Genomic DNA, 21,917 nt, shown 5'->3' with positions numbered 1-21,917 from the left:
ATTAAGGACTTTGACCAAGGGTCAAGGCGCCTTAATTAATAATAGAACTCTCCAACCGGAGTCGGTAATGATCTAGGTTGATCGGAGTCAACCTACTTTGGCTAAAGCAAGTCTTGTTGACCGAAGTCAACTCTTTTTGACTGGAGTCAGAGGTTCTTTGGTTAACCGCAGTTAAACCTCTTAGCATACGTCAAGTCGTCCTAACCAGGGTTAGGCTTACTTAACCGAGGTTAAGTATCTTTGACAAAGGTCAATACTTTGACCAATTAAATATAACTTTTTAAACATAATTAAATAAATGAGAGACTCTTTAATTATGATCAAATAAATGGTAAATGAAAACTTTGACTTTGAAGAATTTACAACTTTGTGACATCCCCTCGGCTTCTATTCAGTTTACCTCAACTAAAAAGCTTCCTTGTAAATATCCAAAAGTTGTGGATGATCAGACAGCGTGTCTTCATCCATCCAATTGGCATCCAATGCCGAATAGTTTTTGAAGCAATAGTTACATTGTTCACCTGGGATCCTTGAGACAAGGCATCTACCACTCCGTTTTGAGCTTCCGGAGTATGGACAATCTGAAAATGATACATTGACAGCATGTTTGCCCATTTCATATGCTTCTCGGAGAGCTTAGTCTAAGTCAAGAAATATCCCAGACTTTGGTGATCAGTCTTTACTGTAAAAGTATGCACCCAAAAGATAATGCTTCCATGTATGGAGGGCATGAATCACAACCAGCAACTCTTTCTCATAGATTCCCAAATATCTCTTGGCATCTCGGAGTCTCCTGCTCTCGTAGGCCACTACATGACCATTCTGGTGCAATGCACCAAATATCTCTTGGCATCTCGGAGTCTCCTACTCTCGTAGGCCACTACATGACCATTCTGGTGCAATGCAGTCCCAACACACTCCCCACAGACATCACAATCACATCAAATGGCTGATACAAATCAGGAACTATCAAAATTGGCTCTATGGTCAACTTCTCTTTGAGTGTGGTCAATGCTTTCTTCTGTGGAGTACCCCATCTGAAAGCTGCATTTTTCTTGGTTCAGTCGTGAAGAGGAGCAGCTATATCCGTAAAATGCCTGATAAATCTTCTGTAGTAAGAACATAGACAATGATGTCATCGAAGAAGGTTCCTGTGAACTCTCTATAAGGTCGGAAGATACGATCCATCATTATGTTGAAAGTAGCCAGGGCATTTGTCAACCCAAAAGGCATCACCAGATACTCATACAGCCCAAGTAGTGTGAAACGTTGTCTTGTGCACATCCTGAGGCTGTATCCTCACTTGGTGATAACCACTCTTTAAGTCTATCCTGCTGAAAACTGACGCTCCATTTAACTGGTCCAGCACATCACCAATGCACGGAATTGGGAATCTGTTCTTGATGGTCATTTTGTTTAGTGCCATCTTTCTTCTGTACAAGCAATACAGGGGAGCAAAATGGAGAAGAACTAGGCTAAATCAGCCCCTTGGACAACAAGTCTTGCACCTCGGCCATGATTTCTTCTCACTAAGTTGCACTAACTCTGTATGGGGGCCTATTAGGTGGCGCACTGCCAGGAATAAGCTCTATGCCATGATCTTCACGTCTTTCAGGGGGGTAACTCCCCTGGCAAAGCGTAAGAAAAACAATCTTTAAGGTTTACAAAAAACTGAAATCTATATTTATCTGCCTCAATCATTTCAACTGCAATTCAGCACCTCTTTCTTTTATAAAAACCATATACGCTGAAACTGCAAACTTTATTGCTTTTCCAACTGAAACATGATACAATGGGGATGGTTTCCCCTCTATTCCTAGCAACCACACGCTGCATTTGACCCCTATGTACAAACTCAAGCACTCTCTCGGGAAGAGTTAGTTTCATTGCCTTGCGATGGAACCAAGGCATACTCAAAACCTCGTCATGATGTTTTAGTGGGGAGATGAAGAAATCTTCCTGATCAACATAGTTGTGAACATGAAGACGTAGCTTCCCTATCATGGGAGTAGCTGGCAAAGGGTTCCCACAGGACATCTGGTCAGCATCCAGAGCCTGCCCAATTCCTCTATCTTTATCCCCAGCCTCAGGGCTAAATCCTCTGAGATAAAGTAATCTGTAGCCCCGGGATCAAACAATATAAGCGCCTGCTAGTCTCTTATCTTGCCCCAAGAAAGCAGCAACTCTCTTTCCTCTGGATTCGTCACTCGGCCCAAAATGTCTGTAATTCCTCCTGCCATTGGCTTTTGTTGTCCTGGTGGCTTTCTCTGCTTCCTAGAACCCGAAGGTTTCTCGGGGCACTGGGCAGCCACATGCCCTTCTTTCCCATACCTGAAACATTTCCCCTCTTTGCGAAAAATGGCTATCTGCTCAGGTAAAAACTGGAGTTTACCCTTGAAGGCTTTTGGTGCTTGGTTTCCCCTCGGAATCTGAGGCTGGAATTCCCTCTTTTTAGCCTTGGGAAACTCCTTTTTCTTTGACTGAGGTGTGGCTGGCTTTTTCTTGTTTGCTGTCCCAGCAAAAAGAGAAGGCATTGTGGTAGGATCATGCATATGCATTTATGTTGCTGGGTATTAACCACAGTCTGTATCTTTGACGTGAGACCAAACCTATACTTTCTTACCTAGGTCTTCTTTGGGACCTTCTTGAACGGAGTGATTTGCAAATATGCATCCCAAAATTTCTGGTTGTAGCCCAAACTGTACCTCCTACATCCATATGCAAGTCATCTCAGGCAACAAGGACATGGTCTTTGAATTGCTTGGGCATAAACTGTTTGTAGAAGGCTTTCTTGAAGCCCTTCCACTTGCTTGGAGCAGTGTCAGCTGTAGTCTGTGCACTCCACCATGCACTAGCCAATGCTCTCAGGTGCAAACTAACCATTCGCAGCTTGGAGGACCCAGAAACTTTCTCCATGCCAAAGGCTGCAACAAATTGCCTAATAAACTGCATGGCTTTTTCTGTCTGGCCATACTGGCCATTAAATGTAGCAAACCTGACAGACTTCCCACCTTTGAACTCCTTGGCCTTTACTTTCTTTCCTGATGACTTCTTCTAATGCCTTGGCTTTGATGACCCAGAAGAAGACGAAGATGAGGATGAAGAGGTAGAACTAGAAGAAGAAGGACTTGAAGAGCTATGATGATGCTTAGCCTTTTTCTTCTTGGAAGGCGTACTCCCTTCTTGACTACCTGCTTTCCTCTTTTTGCTGTCCTCCTTTCAAGGTTTCTTGCTCTTCCTTGAAACATCATCTACAGGAAGAAGAGGGACTGTGTCTCAAGCCAGAAGAGTACCTGCTTGAGAGCTCAGTGAGAATTCGTGGTCCAGGTTATCTGGAGATATTCTTGGATTTCATTTCTCGAGATGGTTCTTTTGTTGCGGACCTTGCCAAAGGAAGGACGGGTTGAAATGGACCCTCAGAGCATGGTGCCTGGAGGACTCCAGGTTGTTCACTCATTATGAGGGGGACAACTGGAAGATCGTGGCGTTTGGATTGCTCGAGTTTGAAGGCGGGAACGTGACTGAAGGTGGTGGTGCCAGGAGGTACTTCCAGAGATGGACCTATGTACCAGGATTGTGTGCGGAAGCGGAAACGGAACTGGACCTGGTGGACCAGGAGCCACTACATGAAAAGCCAGGAAAAGATTTCGACATCGAAATATTCCAGAGGACTACTACTAGGGAGTTATTGGCATTGGGCCGAGATGTGTCGGTGAGAGGGGGTGTTGGAAAGGTCACCTCCCTGTCTGTAAGCCCCCATATGAGGAGAGCATGGGGGAGGGAGACCTAGGGCATCTGCCAAGAGAAAAGAGTGAAAAGAAGGGGCTGCCACATGGACAGCATGATGGCTGTCATGTGGGCAGCACATATGAAGAGATACCTGGAAATGAAAGGGCTTCCTCGAGGGCAGATCTGGCAGAAGGAGATCCAGAGGCTGTCCACATGGAGAGAGGACCTGATTGCGCACGAGAAACAGGGCTGCCACGTGGTGGGATGTGCAGGATGGATAAGCGCAGAAGTGGAGCAGGTTTTGGGCTGGTTTGGAGGCCCTAAATTGGGCTAGAGAGTGGGCATCCAGGTGGTCAGGAGCAGCAGCAAGGAGAACTGCAAGGGACTGGCCTTGGGCACATATTTATAGCCCACACAGGTTGGCCAGGCAGGCCTGCATAGGGGCTAGGCCCCTGCAATGAAATGAGGGCCAAAGGCCCTAAATATGGAGCCCCAGGAGGGACCCAACCAGTCGGCCAGGGGGGGGAAATTGAACCGACCAGCAGTCGGCCCTTTAAGGCTGCTGGGTCAGTAGGTTTGCCAGCCCTTGGGGCCTATAAAAGGAGAGGCTTGATGCCTCACAATTCATTCACTTGGAGCAGCACTTCAGGGAGCAGAAGGAGCAGCAGACCAGCCACTGGTGGGCCTCCATCCAGGAGAAGACAAGTGGGCTGTAGAGCTGCAGACCTAGCTCAGCAAGGTGTTGCCCACCTAGGCTGGCTTCCGGACAGCAAGGTGGAAGGGATCAGGACGAAGAGTCTACATACGCTCGAGGTGGAGCATGTGGGCTCAGTGTTCTAGAGATATCCGGCAGATAGTAGAAGTACCTTGTGGTAAGATCAAAGGACCACACTCTAGTGGGACTTTGGATCTATCTCTTTTGTATTGTGTCCATAGCCTTGGATGGAAATGGACCTCTCCATATCCACTCGAATGATGGACAAGGGGTGCAGTCCAAGCACTGTGACTTGCAAGCAGAAGGATTAGCATTGGAAAATTTCGTATATAGAAAGGCTTTAGGTGGGTGCTTTATGTGACCGAAGCTTTATGGGTGCTTGCATGACCGAAGCTTTATGGTGCCGAGGGATGTCGAAGACAACTCCTGGATTAGTTCAGTCATTTCATCCTCCAGTTCTACCTAAGCCTCCATCTCGATTGTTTTATCGCATCGCTAGTTGAAGAACCGCTGAAGAACCCAACCTTGCAGGAACCTAGAGCTTTTCCCTTTAAGAAGCCAGAAGCAAAAGCAGAATTGCACTCACCTAAAGCCAAAAGTAGAAGGAACCTGAATCACAGGAACCGGATGGGCCGTAGATAACGGCGAGTCATACGTAAAGCATTCGAACTCGCGTTAAACTATCGTCCTGACTACAATTCGGAGTAAAATCATACCACAACCCAAAACGTACTGAGCCTCCCGTCATGGCTAAATATAGGGGGACGCCGTCATGACGGGAAGAGCCGTATGAGGCCATCAGTCCCAGTATAGCTATGAAATCTTTACGTGCATTCGGTACAACTAAACCATCCGATGAGACCCAATAGACAGGAGGAATCCAACGATCGAGAGAAGTGGCAGTACTATATGACTATCCCTTACTAGGACGATCTCCATCAAGAGGAGAGATCCACATGCTAGGGTCACATAGATTCAGATCCGACAACCTCCCCATGAAGACCTATTCGTCGCAATCAGTTACTTCCCCTCGAGACCTCACATTTTGCCAGGGACCTACGTGAGGAGGTTGGGACCTCACCATGTGCAGCCCTCTTTCCTCGGGGACACAAGGACAGGTACACGCAAGGATTTGAACAGATGCAGGGTGGACAAGGGAGATCATGAGTACATTGAGATCAAACAAGGTTGTCCGTTATCACCGACCTCATTCGGGCTCTACATAGACGTGCTTGAGACCTTTAATGGGACCCTAGGAGCTTTCTAGCCACTCTCTAGCCCGATCCTTACTTCATATTCTCATGTACGCAGATGACATGGCCTTTCTATCTTCATCAGCAAAGGGTCTCCAGCGACACTTAGATGCAATTCATACCTTATGTAAGATACACAACTTGAAGGTCAACCTTGGTAAAACCAAGGTCATGATCTTCAACACGTTCATGGCAGCCATGCACTGAGAGCACTCTAGATGAGTTGCCAATCGAGGTGGTTGCATCCTACACATACCTAGGGGTCCTTTTCTCCGGCCCGATCTGTACGATGTGACCAGCATTACAGGTCCGACTGAGCAGGGGGTACGCCACGTTGGCCAGACTCAAGCAACAGTGCTTTCATTCTCACTTCCAAGGCCCTATGGCAGCCCTTGTTGGGGGCTAGATCTATCAGAGACAGATTGGGCTCAAGTTGAGAGGCTTCAGGTTCTCATGCTTTCACAGATGATTCGCAATAAGCCTTCAATCCCACGCCAAATGAGTTTGGGGCGTCCCTGCTATACAACCCGATGCAGCATTTCAAGTCATCACATAAGCAATAAGGGTAAGCTCTGGGGGGAGGGCAGAACGAGGAGGGGGCTGTGCATGAGGGGAGCAGAGCAGGGACAGAGCTATGCGGGCAGGGAGGGGACTGTGCAGGAGAGAGCAGAGTAGGGAGAGCACTGTACGGGGGGGAGAGAGAGAGAGAAAGAAAGAAAGTAAGAGGTAGGTATTAATGTCCGCGGGAGGTCTCACTGGCCTATGGGACAAAGTACAAAGTACACCAAAAAGGAAAAACTCATGCAAGCCTCAATGGGCTGGGGCAAAGGGTGCGCTAGGGCCCTTGCTGAGTGCTAAACACTAAACTAATCTAAAGAGCCAAATAGCTCGGGCAAAATCAAGTATAAATCAGATGCTAACTGAAGTAGGCTGAGAGTTGGGACGAAACCCGGCACCGCAGTGGCTCGTCTATGAGCGGCGAAAATATCTCGGATCTACGTCTATCGGGTTGTCTCACGCTCTACTGGCGAAAGATGGCGTGGTCTCCTCAATCTCTCAACCCGTTGGGCTATCTCTAGAGTGACCCCTCGTCTTGGGCGGTCTCCCCTCAAGAAAGTTGTGATAGGCCAGACTTCAATAGAGTATGCTCTAGTCGCTCTCCATGCCGCAAGTGATCTCTGCGTCCCTCTCACAGTGATCCAGGCTGCCCGCACATCAACTAGTTTCTCCTCCTCCACCCCACTATGTCTTGGAGTTGACTCAAATGCATTAAAGTCTGTGACGTGTCGATGTGCCCTGTCAACCTCTATATCATGCGAGTCAATGCATCCCAAGCAAATAAAGGCCAATGTAGACAAGGCCAATGTAGACCTGGTCATGGAAGTGGATCAGTCGTGAGAGCGGGCCGAAGCCGCTCCCCTCCTAGTAGAGGCCGTAGTATCGTCCCCTGATCTCATAGTAAGCTAGGCAGGCACATAGAAAATGCTCCTCTATCTCAACCACTCTCAATGTGCATATCATGCGAATCCGTTGCTCTCTGGGTATACATGGTGCTCTCCCCGTCTCGATCGTCAACTGATGGGATGAAACACGCATATGTCCAATGGCGATCCTCAGTGCATGCGAGACTCCTCAGTCCTCGAGATACTGGGGTCTGATTATGAATCCCTCCTCCGATACTCTCAGGAAGTGGTCGCGATAGAACTGAGACTTGGTGAGGAGCTCCTGATCCCCCCCACAAGTCCGAGATGTATGGAGCTGGAGGAGATCTAACCATGTGATATGGTTAATCTCATCTCGCAAGATCGACTCAGGAGGTACGTCCATGCTGAACTGAAAGGGAGGGAGCATGTCCATCTAAATACTGTGCCTGGCAAGCCATGTGGATATACGCACATACCATGCATCTACTCCACTCTCAACTAGTCGTCTTGATGACGCCAGGTCCAGCCTCGGTAGTCTCCATCGAGGTAAGTCCCAGACTCTGTGGATTAATGTCACTGTCTAAAAGATGGCATCGAGCTGTAGAGGTGTCATCGCAAACTCTGCCTGTACTATCTCATGTGGAATTGAAGGCTTACTCCGAATCATCCTGGACCCCATAGTCACCTGTAGTCGCTCAAATTTCCTCCACTATATCATGGGTAGATCACCTCCCTAGAAGGGTGCTGCATACATGGCAGTTGGTCGCACTAGTGTATCAAAAAGCCAACCCTTTGTCAGTGGATCCTAGAAGTGTGCCTAGAAGCACTATCTCAAAAGTGCCACAAAGAGAGAGAGAGAGAGAGAGAGATTAACGTCCTCAAAAGGCCCACAGGCCTATGGAACAAGTACATCAAGAAAAGTAGCTCATACAAGCCTCTAAGGGCTGAAGCAAAGGGTGTCCTATGGCCCTTGTTGACTGCTATGTTAACCTAAAGAACTCAAGAGCTCAAACTCAAAACTCGAAACTGAACGGAAACTGAAAACTAAAAAACTAAGACTCAAAATCCAAAACCCGGTGCCGTGATGGCTCTCCGATGGGCTATCAAGATGTCTCAAATCTAAGTCTGTCGAGCTGTCTCTAGCTATGGTGGAGGACGTGGTCTCCTCGACCTCTATATCCAATGACACCTAGCAGTCTCCTTTGAGGAGAGTTGTGATAGACCGGACCTCAATCGTGCGTGCTTTGATCACTACTCTCAGTGCCGTATGTGGTCTCACTGTCTCTGGCTCGGCAATCAACAGTATCTCTCTATGCCCTCGCATCTCAATCCAATAGAGCCCAACGCAAACCTAGTCATGAAAGTGGATCCACCGTGAGAGTGGGCCAATCCTATGTCCCTCCTGCGAGAGGCAGTGGTATCATCCTCGGACCTCAAAGTAAGCTGGACAAGCACACCAAAAGTGCTCCTCTGTCTCGACCTCCCCCATCGTCCACAACCTGCAAATCCATTGCTCTCTGAATCCTCAAATGATGGGACGAGACTTGCATCTGCCCAATGGCAATCCTCGGTGCATGTGAGACTCCTCTATCCTCTAGGTACCGGGGTCTGAGGATGAGTCCATGCTCTGATCCTCTCAAGAAGTGGTCGCGCTAGAACTCAATCTTGGTGGAAAACAAAGAAACACCAATGCTAACACAAGGTAACAATAGATAAACCAATGCAGCACATAGAAACAATTTTTTAAATTACTAAAAGGTGGCACAACCACTAAGTTCTCGTATTACAAAAATGTAAAGTATCAGAAATTAACAATAAAATAAAATCTTCCAGGATAGAAAAAAACATATGGAGAGAGTAAGATGAAGAAGAGAGAGCTGAAAGAGTGAAAAGGATGAATAAATGTAGAGGGACCATGGAATGGAACCCATTGTCATACTAAGAAACCTTAACCTCTCATGCTAAAGGCAACATTAAAGCCTAAATGAATCTTTTAATAGGATCAGCTTGACCAAATACTCATGAAAAGGACCATCGGCCCTAATTAGCAAAAAAACCACCATGAATCCATAGTCCCTTACGGGATAAGAAACGAATAAATAAGAGGTGGGGATACCAAAACAAAACAACACCCAAGTCCATATGACCTTTAGGTTACTATCTTGAACTTACGGGCAAGGTAGATTACCCTATGTGCTAAGGTAGTAGAATGTTGTCTTGAACTTACGGGCAAGGTAGATTACCCTATATGCTAAGGTAGTAGAATGTTGTCTTGAAGACAACTATAGTACCACCGAGTGTGAGGCCTTTAGCATGTGTACAGCGTGCAAAGATTCAAATATTCTCTCTTGGGTAGCCCGTTTATATTCTCCATGGGTCATCAAAGTGGAATTTTGAGCACGATTGAGCTCAGCTCGACTTGGTCCATCTACCATAATATTTGTCCAAGTGCTTCCCAAGCCCTCAAAAGCCGACTTCAAAGTTATGCAATGGAGACTCCACTAAAGCATTGAAAAGTCAGAGCTCAACACTCACCTCAAGATGAGCCTTGGTTGTGGACCATGAGTACATGGTTGATAATAGTGCCGAGAGGGTGCCTGTTGGAAAGGTCACCTCCCCATCTGTAAGCCCCCAAATGAGGAGAGCGTGGGGGAGGGAGACCTAGGGCAGAAGATGCCCAGAGAAGAGAGAGAGGGCTGCCACATGGGCAGCACCTCACAAGAGAAGAAGGCTGCAAAGGACGGAACCTGTGGAAGGAGCAGAAGGCGGGGACAGCAAGCCCTAAATCTGACCTGGCAGGGCACGATGATGTCAGCAGCAGTACGGTTCAGTACGGTGCTGCACACGTGGCTGGAGAAGAGCCTGGCAGAGGGCAGAACCAGCAGCAGCAGGGTGAACAGGCGCTGACATGGCTGGGGCCTGGTGGAGCAGCAAATGGGGCTGCCAGTGGGAAGAGGCATGCCTTATATAGGCTGGGCCCTTGCCTAGATTGGAGGGCCAAAAGCCCTAGAAGTGTGGGCCAAAGAGCCCTAGTTTTTGGAGCCCTTAAAGGGCTGGTTTTGGGGCAGACTGGTCGGCCCAAACAGACCAGCCAGTCAGCCCATTTAGGGCTGGCTGGTCGGTTACTTCAAGGGGCCCTTGGGGCCTATAAAAGCAGAGGCCACAGGCCTCATTTCACATCCAGCAAGTCAGCAAACATAGGAGCAGCAGGAGCAGCAGAAGCCTGATCTTTGGGCCTACATCCGGGAGGCAAATCAGGGCCAGAGTTGCTGCAGACTGAGCTCACTTGGGGCTGAAGCCTAGGCTGCCTACTAGGGCAGCAAGGTGCTGAGATCTTTGGACGGAAAGTTTACTTATGCTCGAGGTGGAGCACGCGAGCTCGAGTCTAGAGATAACTGGCAGATAGGAGAAGGACCTTGTGGTAAGATCAGAGGACCACACCATTGGTGGAACTCTGGATCTATATCTTTTGTATTGTGTCCATAGTTTGGGACAGAAATATATTTTGGTGGTTTCTCTATCTGGCTGGTTCATTGTCTATTGATGAGTCTGCACATCTATGTGATGCACATTAAGTAAAGAAGTTTGTGATTCCACACCCACACCACACTGTGTGAGCTCCTAGGCATTACTATAAGTCTTCCACTGTGCGTACCCTCTGTTGGGTAAATTTCTAACAGTGCCAACCCAAACGGCCATAGTAAGAGAGGCATTTGGTATTCAGTTAGGTGCTGCTCTTGCTCTTCCATATAATTCTATTGAAGGTCCTAACGTGGGGGAGAGAGCACAACTTGAGGTATACTTGTGAGCTTGAAGCGTTTGAAGTTTCATTTGTAGTCTATTGCGAATAGTTTATAGTGTGCAGTGGCGGATACTTGCAAAATTGAAGCATTTAATGTAATCTGCATTCTCTTTCCGCGCACAACAGGCGACAGATGTAAGCGGTAGTTTACCGACGATTAAGTATCCAAGCAACAAGGCAACGGCATTCATTCCCTCTTCTTCAAATTAGCAGCTTACCTCATTGACCTCTTCTACTTCAGCTGGACCTTGCTCTTCCTTCCAGAACGGAGAACCAATTCCCTCCTTGTAGCTCGCAGTAAAATCGGGCAGCTCTAGTGCTCTGCCTGGCTGACCGACATTTGTGAGGGAGCTTAGATAATTTTGGAGTTTCGACATGTCCACAGCGAGTTCCACCCGGCATTGCGGGCAAACGAATCTCTCCAGCCCATGCGGTACGTTTAGCAGGGCTCTGCAATTGGCACAGGGAAGCTGTGTTTTGGAGGGATCAATCCCCTGCCCGGGGTCTTGCTGGCGCAACTCGGGAGGAAGCATCTGCGGAAGCTTGCATTTCGGACAACGAAATTCAACAATTCCTGCGGGAACGTTCAAGATCCCACGGCAGCCGGCACAGCGCACCTGGCAAGCTGTGGGAGCGGTGGCAACAACAGGCGCAGGAGGGCCACCGAGTGCGATCACCATGGCGAGAGATGGTCCGTGAGCTGTGGCGATCAAAGGTGGTGAGAAAATGCAAACTGCACCATAGCCAAGCTCTTGGCAACAATCACGGAGCAGGGAGAGCTTGCAGATGAGGATGCAATGTCATGAATTTGCAAAGCCCTAGTACGCCATAGCCAAACTCTCTTCGTGCTTAAATTTATTGCGCTCATTGAGCATTTTACTAAACCTTCAAGCCTGAATATCCTCATAATTCACCCATATTTATCTATGGGAGGCTGCCCCTTTTACACTACGAATCATGCTCCTCCGAGTGGCAGCCACATAGGAGCATGCCCCTTGGTGAGCGCCGCCTGCCCAAGAAGAAAATGGGGAGGAAGATGGACGCCGCGTCTTGCAGTTTACACCATTGGGTGGACATCATTTCATTGAGTGCTGCAACCGAGGCGACGCCCGACCAAGAAGAAAATGGGGAGGAAGATGGGCGCTGTTTGTGGCATTTTACACCATTGCGTGGACATCATTTCATTGAGTGCTCCTAGTGTATTTCACCATAGGTTGCTTGGCTTGGTGGTGAAGAGAATCTCCATCAAGACATGCCAGAAAGCCAAACAGGTGAAAGAAGTACTTTTGTCATTTATAAGGCCTACCCAAAATGTAAAACAAAGGGAGGTATTGAATAGAGAGAGAGACAGAATGACAATAAAAAGGAGGGGCCCTAGGTCTTGAATGCTCACTGCCAAGCTCGTCTCAAAGCCATTAGTACACTTAACTCCCACTTTACGGTAGCCAAGCAAATTAATCCTAAAAATTCTGAAATTCTACTTTACAAAATGAGAATGAATGCTAAGGCTACCCAGAGGGAAGCCAAAAAAACTCAATAGTTAAACCATCGGCCTTTCTATTCTCCTTCATTATTGATTATGGCTCCCATAGCTCCTCCGTGGTGGAAGCCAAGGCTTACCCTTACTGCTAATCATCAGATGCCCACACTTTCACATCTTCCACCTTCTTGTGTCATCTGAGACTCGCAACAGCCTTCCCACAATGTTGCTCAATTTCATCATGAAAACCACTTGTATGTGCCAAAATTCAGTGACTAGGTTCCCTTAGCAATCATGCACTCTTGCCTCCTCTATTTCCACCAAAATAGTGGAGACATACAAGTACTTTGAATGGCTTTTCATTGCCAACCTTAGGCTACCCCTTACCTCCAATGGCATCTTCACATGCTCTTTTGATTCTATCAATCTCCCAACAGTCCTCTTATGACAACAACCCATTTTTCACATGGGTACATAATACTAGCAGCGCATTCTCTCCACCTAGCCTTGATTAGATCACAATAGGTATTACTTCGAAGATGGCATTCGTCAAAATTTAAAGGGACATCCAGGGACACATTCCTACCCAATTGGTAAGGAGAAGCTGCATAGAATTGGAAGGTGATCTGAGATACCAGTACAAAAGATACCTTCCACCCATGGGGGGCTGCATCCACCACCCCTCCCCCAAGGAGTAGAACCTATCCATTCTCTTTGTTGATTAGATCACAAGTATTACTTCGAAGATGCCATTTGTCAAAATTTAAAGGGACATCCAGGGACATTCCTACCCAATTGGTAAGGAGAAGTTACATAGAATTAGAAGGTGATCTGAGGTACCAGGATGCAAAAGATACCTGCCACCCATGGGGGACTGCATCCACCACCCCTCCCCCAAAGAGTAGAACCTATCCATTCTCCTAGTCTAAACAAAACTCCTCACAAGCATCCCATTTCATCCCAAACAACCCTTAACCCAAATGAGAACAATCCTCTACACATTCAATCATATTCTAGTCTCCACCTAATATCCAATTGTATCCATACATTTTCAAATTCATCCCCCACCAGTAATGGCTTCTTTCACTAGGACTAAACAAGAATAGAGGAAGGGACCAAAACCATGAGGAAACATGATCTCTACAAACTCGCATACCTCTTGCCATCTATCCTTGAGGATCTAGGCCATTCTAAGACCAATTTTCTTTCTCACTGATGGAGGAATGAGAAGAACCTTACCCAAAGAACTCGCAAGCCTCTCAATACCCTCCCCAACTAGGACAACCAACTACTAGGAAACTCAACCCACGTTGGACAATCATGAAAGATAAACTCATCCACGCTAAAATAAGGACTCCATGACACCACCAAAACCATTGCGGGTGTTATGAAGTTTTTTTTTTTTTTGGAAACTTTAGGGGCATATTTAAAGCTTGAAGATATGCAACAAATTTAAGGCATGGCTATAAAGCACTATTTGTGGGGACCTAGAACCCTAATATGATAGAGCCGCCAATTTGCTATATTATGTACATGTTGTATACTCGAGCAACATAGTCGTCACCATGTACAAGCAAGTTGCCAAGATACTTTGGGACAAATGGCTCTTGTACATTAACTATTCCCCGTAAGTCATAAGCAAGTATGGCTCGCTAATCGTAAAGGCTATGCCTTTCTATTTACAAGAATGACCTTATGTTATTAACCCTTCTTCTCTTTCTTCTCTTCTTGTAGATTCAACAAGAAAATAAATCAACTGAAAATATCCACAGCATGGAGCAAGCAAAAATGGTGGAAAGAGTCCAACAAGACAAGACCTAAATAGATCCACAATGGAGCAAGCAGGAGTGATGGAAAGACACCAATGATCAAAAAAGAAAATATCAATTTGTAGAGCGAATCATAACTGGTAGAGGGGGAAATCATGAGGCAAGCTTAAGGAGCAATGTATGCAAGTTCAAATTCACCCCCCTTCTCTTTTCTCTCTCTCTCCACTAAGTGCCTTAAGTTAAAGCATGGTTTTACTTGTGACATCATGTACAAACAATCATACACATACATTCTCAGCTTGATAGAAAAGCAACGTAGTTAAGACAATCATAAATTGATGAATTCTGACATTCTAATAAATCTAAATGTCTATATGTAAAACATCTCAAGGCCAAGAAAGCCTAGTAATAGTCAAAAGTTCTACTCAACTTGGGCAACTATTGCAAATAGCACCTTAGTGCACAAGTCTCTTTGAAGTAATTTTTCATAAAATATAAGAAACAATACGATGAATGGGGTTGTTAACAAAGGGTAATGATTCAATAGGTTCTATCAATAGCAAGTGATACAGTTGGAGTAAACATTTGCCATTTTGATTGTATATGATTTACCAAAGTGGAGAAGGCTCTATTATGGGGAAAATCATGGCCCAAAGTGTTGCTTGATTAGGGGTTATAAGTCATAGCAATCAAAACAAATGATGCTACAATTCAAGCAACAACCAACCCCAAGAAAGTATCTAATTGGCAACATGCTTAGTTGATTTATTTTTGCAGGACATAGAGACTCACTTGATGGAGTCAAACTTCTAACCAATTAGATATATAGCCTTATTCCAAGTCATAGCCGAGCTAAAAGGTTCTCAAAAGACATATAAGATGGCAAGACAATGAGAATGATAGCCAAGAATGTCATTGAAGATCATGAAGAACCATAGTATGAGAGCCTTGCACTCGAGTAAGGGAGCAAGCTTAGAAGTTGAACTTGGGAACACAATAATTCCCTTCTACCATCCAAGCTAGATAAAGTCAAGCTCTTATATGGCAAGAAAGAGCCTCGTTACATAATAGTAAGACGTCTTTTCACGTGACTAAACCGAGTGAGGTAGAGTCCCTGCCTGTACTTGTCAACATTGAATAATGCTAATTATAAACACAAAATCAAGAGATAGCAATGCCACACAACGGAACCAAACTATGCAAAGCTTGTGAAGGAGGAAGTCACAAAACTCTTACAAGTACATGTTGTTGTGGATCATAATGACTATACCAATGTGTTCAGGTTGAAGAAGAATGGAAAGTTTGGGGGAAGTACAAGATCACTGCAAGAAGCTTAATGTATAGATAGGCCCCTTCCCATACACTACAACAAATTAGGGGATCTTTTGATATTTTTTGACAATACCAATGTTATAACTTTTTAGAATATTTTATTTGAAATAGAATGTGTAACATTGATTTGGTATAGTAACATTTATATTGACAATTCTACCAATTGTTGTTGATGGTGCTTGTGCCTACCAAAGTGCTAATGACTCACCTTGAGGGGAGAGAGAGAGAGAGAGAGAGAGAGAGAGCCGCTAACAAGAACCTACATGTGGGTGGACTTGAGACAAATGGATGGCATGCCATAGTCTTATGCCTATCTTGTTGTACATCATGGTGTTCAACCATAGTCTTATGCATAACTTTTGTGTGTGTGTGTGTGTGTGTGTGTGTGTGTGTGTGTGTGGTAGACAAGACAACAACCCCTTTTACATAGTTAAAAGACAAAGGAGTCAAGGAAGAGAAAAAAGAGAACATTATAGAGTAAAGGAAGGGGTTGAGTGAGTAGGTAAAACACCTACGAGAATGTATAAAAATATGTAAGAGTTTAATTAACAAGGAATGCCAATAATGTTTTAGCAAAAAATATTTGCAAACAAAATTAAAGCATGTGAAGTCTTGATAAGCATCTCTTTTATTGAAGAGGAGAATCTGCATACCTGCCACCATCCAACAAGAAAAATAGTAAGAGCCAGCTTTAGCTTTAGTTGGGAAGACAGGTGTCATAAATACTCCTCCCTTGTTATCGGGGTCACAATAAAAACTAACACAGCCTCAGACTAGTCAAGTTAATGAGAACTTGTGAGTGTAGAGCTTTTTAATAAGCATTCAGAAAATAATGGGAGATAGTACAAAAATGATATTAATGTGAGCAATTAAATATACTAAGACTAATAGGAGAGAAATTAAGCACATTAAAAATTAAAATTAGAACTAAATTGAACAAGGGAAATTTAAAGGATGGAGGGTAAAAAAATAAAATTTAAAGGAATAAGAGAGAGTAGTTTAGTGAGGAATGGGAGGGGAGATATGGTAAGATGAGTGGGATTTGAAAAAAAGGGAAAGGATAAAAAATGAACGAAGAAGGGGTTAGAAGTGCTTAAGACGAGCCTTAAGATCATTGAATTCAATTTAAGTAAAATTTAGAACCGTGGGAGGTGGGGTGGTTAGAACATTAGATTACGTATTTGGAAGAAGAAGAAGAAGGATTTTTTTTTTGAAACTTTAGAATAATTAGAGTAATAGGTAATAAGAAAAAACCTTGGAAGGGATAAATCTAATGATGATAAAGTAATAGATGAGAGAGAAGAAAAAAGGAGGGGTGGACAATTTAAAAAGGGGGGGGGAAGGGAAAGGCGAATTTAGAGGGTAAAAGGATAGGAAGGGGTTAGACTTAAATAAGGGGACTTTACTTAAAGGAGTTTAAAAGGAGATTTAGTAAAAAGGCAATCAAAATTCACAAAATTAAAAAAGAAAATAACAAATTGCAAAATTTAATTAAACAAAGGACGAGTAAAAGAAAGGGGGCTGTGGGTCTGCTTTGGCGGTGCATCACAGAGAGCGTGAGTGTAAGAACCACTAGGGAGGTTGGCAGTGCATGTACGAATAAATGCAAAGTGGTGGGCTTGTAGATGGGAGACCGGGTAAGGGCGAAAAGAATTGGAAGGGAGAGGTCAAGCGTGGGTGGTACTACTACGGAGTCCTAATTGCAATAGAGAAGGCATACCTGGCTATCCATGGCGATGACTCACCGGCGAGATACGCGCTAAGTAGTTGACTATGCACACACGTTTGAGTAGAGTCAGAGTCCACATCGAAGGCGATGTACTATAGCATGGAGTTTGAGGAGGTGGCTCACGAAGGACGGCAATGGAGCAAGGGCCCTAGCTGCAGGGTAGACTATAGGTGAGTAGGATAAGTGAGGACAGAACCCCAAAGGGTAAGGAGCACATGGGTGGGGCAGTAAAGGTTGCACGGGTAGGGGGGGTAAAGGCTGTAATAGGGGCGGCAGACAACTATGAAGAAGGAGGTTACGTAGAAATTGAGAAGTCGGGCAGGGGGGTAGGTATGGGGCAATAGTGAATTAATTGAGTAGGGGAAAATAGCACTATATAGTAAGGAAAGTTTAGAATAAATAAGGAACGATTTAGGAAATCTAGGATATATTTTTTTTAAACACAAAGGGTGAGAGAGTAGATACCTAAAATTAATATAGGGAATAAAACAATTAAAAGAAAATCATAAAACATAATAGGATTAGAAGATAGAAAAAACCAAAAGTTAGAAGAGATAAAATGTAAGAAAGGGGGAGTTTGGAAAAAAGATAGTAGGAAAAGAGGGAAATTTTAAATTTTTTAAAAAGAAGTAAAAAGGTTAGTTTGGAAAAAAGGTTTTTAATAAGAAGGTAAAATTAAAAAATGGAACAATAAAAGGAAGGAAAAAACAAGGGGACAATAAAAATTTACTAAAAAAGGAAAGTAAGGGGGTTTAAAGGATAGCAAGAATAAAAAATTAAATTGACTAGGATGTAAAAATTTAATTGACTTATAAAAGACTAGGAAGTGAAGTTTAAATTAGGAGAGCTAAGTAAGGAATGAGGGAGGGTAGTTTTTTTGGGGGAGGGGGGGTTGGTCGTTGTAAGGTGAGAATACAAGTGAGTTAAGGATTAAACAAAGGGGAGGAAGGGGTAGGAAGTGTGTGTGTGTGTGTGTAGAACAATTAGGGCAAATAGGAAATTAGGATAAAATAAAAGAAATTAGGAAAAAGGGGGGAAAAAGAGGAAAAACAAAACTTGGGAAAAAATGGGGAGAGAGAAGAAAAATAGGGAGAGGAGAAATTTAGAGAGTTAAACTTAGGGAATTTAGGAAAAAGAGAGAGGAGTGATTAGCGAGAGGAAAATTTGGAAAATTGGAAGAATTAGGGGAAGTTTTTTTTTTGTGTGTGTGTGTGTGAGAGAGAGAGAGAGAGAGAGAGAGAGAGAGAGAGAGGGGAAACATAGAGTAATATTTAAAAAAGGAAATTAGACAAAACAGGGAGAAAAAATTTTAGAAAAATTAGGAAAATTTTAGGAGGATTTAAGAAAAATTTTGAAAAATGGGAGAATATTAGGAGGGAAAATATTTTATTAGATTAGGAAAAAAAGGGGGGGGGAAGTTGAGAGAAAGGGTGTGAGGGAAATTATAAGACAGAGAGGGGACGGGTTTGGGTTTAAAAGGCCAAGATTAGGGTTTAGGTTTTAGGGATTAGGGTTTTGGGTTAGGGTTCAGGGATTAGGGTTTGGGGGTTTTGGAGGAAGTTTTATTTGAAGTGAGAGAGAGGGGAGAGGTAGTTAAAAAAGTTTTACCAAAGGGGTAACAAGGGAAAGAATGTAAGTTGCATGGAAAAAATGAAGAAAAGGGTTGTGTGTGTGCGTGCGTGCGTGTGTGCGTGTGTGTGTGTGTGTGTGTGAGAGAGAGAGAGAGAGAGAGAGAGAGATCAACCTTTGATTAGCACATCATGGCAAAAAATGTTACTTTTAATGGATAACTATCAACCATCCATGCATCTTGGGTTATCATTGATGTTGGGTTTCTCTCAGCCGTGCATGCATCTTGGGTGATCATTGATGTTAATCTTGTCAAAACCATGGATCTTGGATGACCATTGATCCATGGATGTTCTCAGCCATCCATTGATCTTTGGTGATCATTGACGTGAGGATGTGCTTCTCTAGCCTTTAGTTAGTACTCAATTGTCCATGGAGTTCAACTTATGGGGCCTTGATTGTACAACTTTTGGAGACATTACATTGGTTCTGCTTGTTAATGCTTTAACTTGGTCACTAGGGGGCATATCACTATTTCATCCCCCTTGGTTTAATCCTCAATAATCTACATCATCCTTTGTAATTATTTGTTCACAAATTTTGGACATAATGAAACTATTATTAAATTGTATCTCAAAAAGGTAGGTGTTATTTTCCATGAACATTGCCATATGATAGGGAACAACCTTTGATGTGCTCACCTAGTGTATGCTTTATGCATTATGGTCATGAAAGACTCTATATGCAACTCACTCAACTCTTCAAGAATCCTTTAAAGGGGATGGGGTTTGTCTACATGGAAATATATGATTCCAATGGAAGAAAGAGGTAAAAAAATATGCTACAAAGGCACAGTGTAAGGCCATAAGTCTTTTGAATGCATGACTTGGGAGAAAGGGAAGACAATGGCACTATAAAGAGAACTTGAGGAGATGGATAGAAATAAATCAAATGAGAAGCAAGAAAAAGAAAAACACATCTATTTCCATTAATACAATGGGACACAATCAATCTAAGGATTCTCAAAGGGAGGTGATCTACTAATTCTAAATGGGAGAATGTATCTTATTATTGTAGATAATGGAAGCATTGATTACTTGGTGAGTCATGAGTTCAATCTAAAAAGGTTCCCTCATGCACATCCATATAAGCTTTGCTGGATTCAAGCCCTATGTCTCACTTTAGTGCATTTGACGACAAAGATATAAGAGCGTGCAAAGATAAGGTATTGTGTGATATTTTTCCCGTGATATTTTAATTTGAATAACCTATCAATATGATGACTATTGTGTGCATCATACAAGGAAAACCGAATATAATTGGAGAATGATGGTTTCAAATATACATGATATCCTTCGAATAAATGTGGCATTCAAGAAGCACAAGCTAATAGTTAGCATAAGTGGTTGACAATCATAACAAGATGCTACTTGCTAATGTTGATGAAGAAACAAGATGTTGAGCCTGATGGATTTGAAAATTTTTATTATAATTTAAAAAAAAGGAAATATGAGGATGCCATATGAAAAGTGCTACCACTTCATAGAGAAATTGAGCATGAGATTGATTTTATTACTAGGAGTACGTTACAAATTAAAACAAGAGATAGGGCACCCATTGGAGCATGCTCAAATAAGAAGGCATCCAAGAGTTAGAAAAGTGATTGATAGGGGAAAATTTCCCTCCTTATTCATTCACCATATTCCTTGCTCTAAAAAAGGACATTAAACGAAGCATGTCTGTCAATAAAAGCGATGAAAAACATTACAATCGAGTGTGAATATCACTTACCCAAAATGGACAACATATTGATAATTTATGAGGTGCAAGGTAAACTCATAACAATATACTTGAAATCATATTATCTAAAGATAAGCATTAGACCACTGAAAATAATATTTAAGGTAAATAATGTCTTGTATGAAAATAGCCTTTAAGACAACAAATGGTTTGTATGAATGATCTCTTGGTCACTCTCATGCCCCTACAATTTTTAGCAAATTGATAGATATTGTATTAAAATTTAGAGGAAAGTTTGTCATTGTGTATTTGAAAATTGATCTATAGCAAGTCATTGGTTGGAGATGAACGTAGAGAAGAAAGACTTTTACAAGCAAAGGGAACCCAGTAATATTTGAGGTTGATTGAGGTTATTGTGGCATCATGGAAGTCAAATAATATGGAAGTGATGGCATGGTGAATATGTATCAAAAGTTTGTGAAAACTTCTCAAAGATTGAAACTCCATTGGTAGAAAAGTTTGCTTACAACAATAGTTAGAACCACTCCATAGGCTTGTCATTATTTTTTATTCTACACAGAATAAACAAAGGTACAAGATTAATGTATGAAAGGAGAAGAACAAAGCATAGCTACAAATGAATTCATTTAAGGCATGCAAGAGATCTCTTGAGAAGTCATGAAGTAGTGGCTCAAGGAGCAAAATCTATATGTATTTAAGGCATGCAAGATCTCTTTTGAGAAGTCATTTAGTAGTAGCTTTAGGAGCAGAATCTAAAATATAAGAAGATGCAAAAAAAAGAGATGGGTTTGCATAAAAAAGGAAAGATACTGTTGGGGAAAAATAACAAGATAAAGAGAAGGAAGATTGGACAATTTAGTCATAAATACAGTTGGCCCTAAGGATTACAAGGTTGAGTTACAAACTGGCTACAAAATTAGTGCCATATTAAGTGTTGAGGTGCCAATAGTCTAGAAAACTACTCCCATCCATATATATATATATATATATATATATATACATATATATAACTACTTCCATATTTAGTGTTGTTGACTTATATAACTACTAGAGTAAAAATGAGCCTAGCATAGACTGGCAAGTTGGTCAAGTAGATGAAGGTGTAAACCATGTATGAAAAAGCAAACAATCAATCCTCAACATCAGTTAATGGACTTGAAGATGATGAAGACCTACAATACATTCAGATCTTCATCTAGAATGTAAAACAATAACAGAAGAGTAAAGAAAATACTTGATTGGAAAGTACCTTCCTTTGGAATAGAAAGCTAGCACCTTGCTCCTCCTCGCCTTTGTGCGTTGCAAGGTGTTGCCATCGCACCTTGCATAGGCATTGACTTGCACCTAGCATAGG

General features: G+C 43.2%; 1 protein-coding gene across 2 annotated transcripts in view; it reads right to left on the bottom strand.

Moving 5' to 3' along the window:
- EMB1135 (RING/FYVE/PHD zinc finger superfamily protein) overlaps nucleotides 1-11,782 on the bottom strand; it is a 182,471-nt gene extending 170,689 nt beyond the window's left edge. For both annotated transcript variants that reach the window (XM_087374238.1, XM_087374244.1), the window contains exon 1: nucleotides 11,142-11,782. In XM_087374238.1, coding sequence (XP_087230364.1) covers nucleotides 11,142-11,603 — 462 coding nt within the window. In that variant the 5' untranslated portion in view covers nucleotides 11,604-11,782. The remainder of the gene's footprint in view (nucleotides 1-11,141) is intronic.
- Between the last annotated feature and the right edge of the window lie 10,135 nt (nucleotides 11,783-21,917).

Source organism: Dipteris shenzhenensis, chromosome 1 (genome assembly GCF_047967505.1).
Source record: "Dipteris shenzhenensis isolate YYH24624 ecotype China chromosome 1, Dip_SZ_1.0, whole genome shotgun sequence".
NCBI classification, from domain to species: domain Eukaryota; kingdom Viridiplantae; phylum Streptophyta; class Polypodiopsida; order Gleicheniales; family Dipteridaceae; genus Dipteris; species Dipteris shenzhenensis.
The sequence above is the reverse complement of the archived record's forward strand: the minus strand, read 5'-3'. Positions and strand labels throughout refer to the sequence as shown.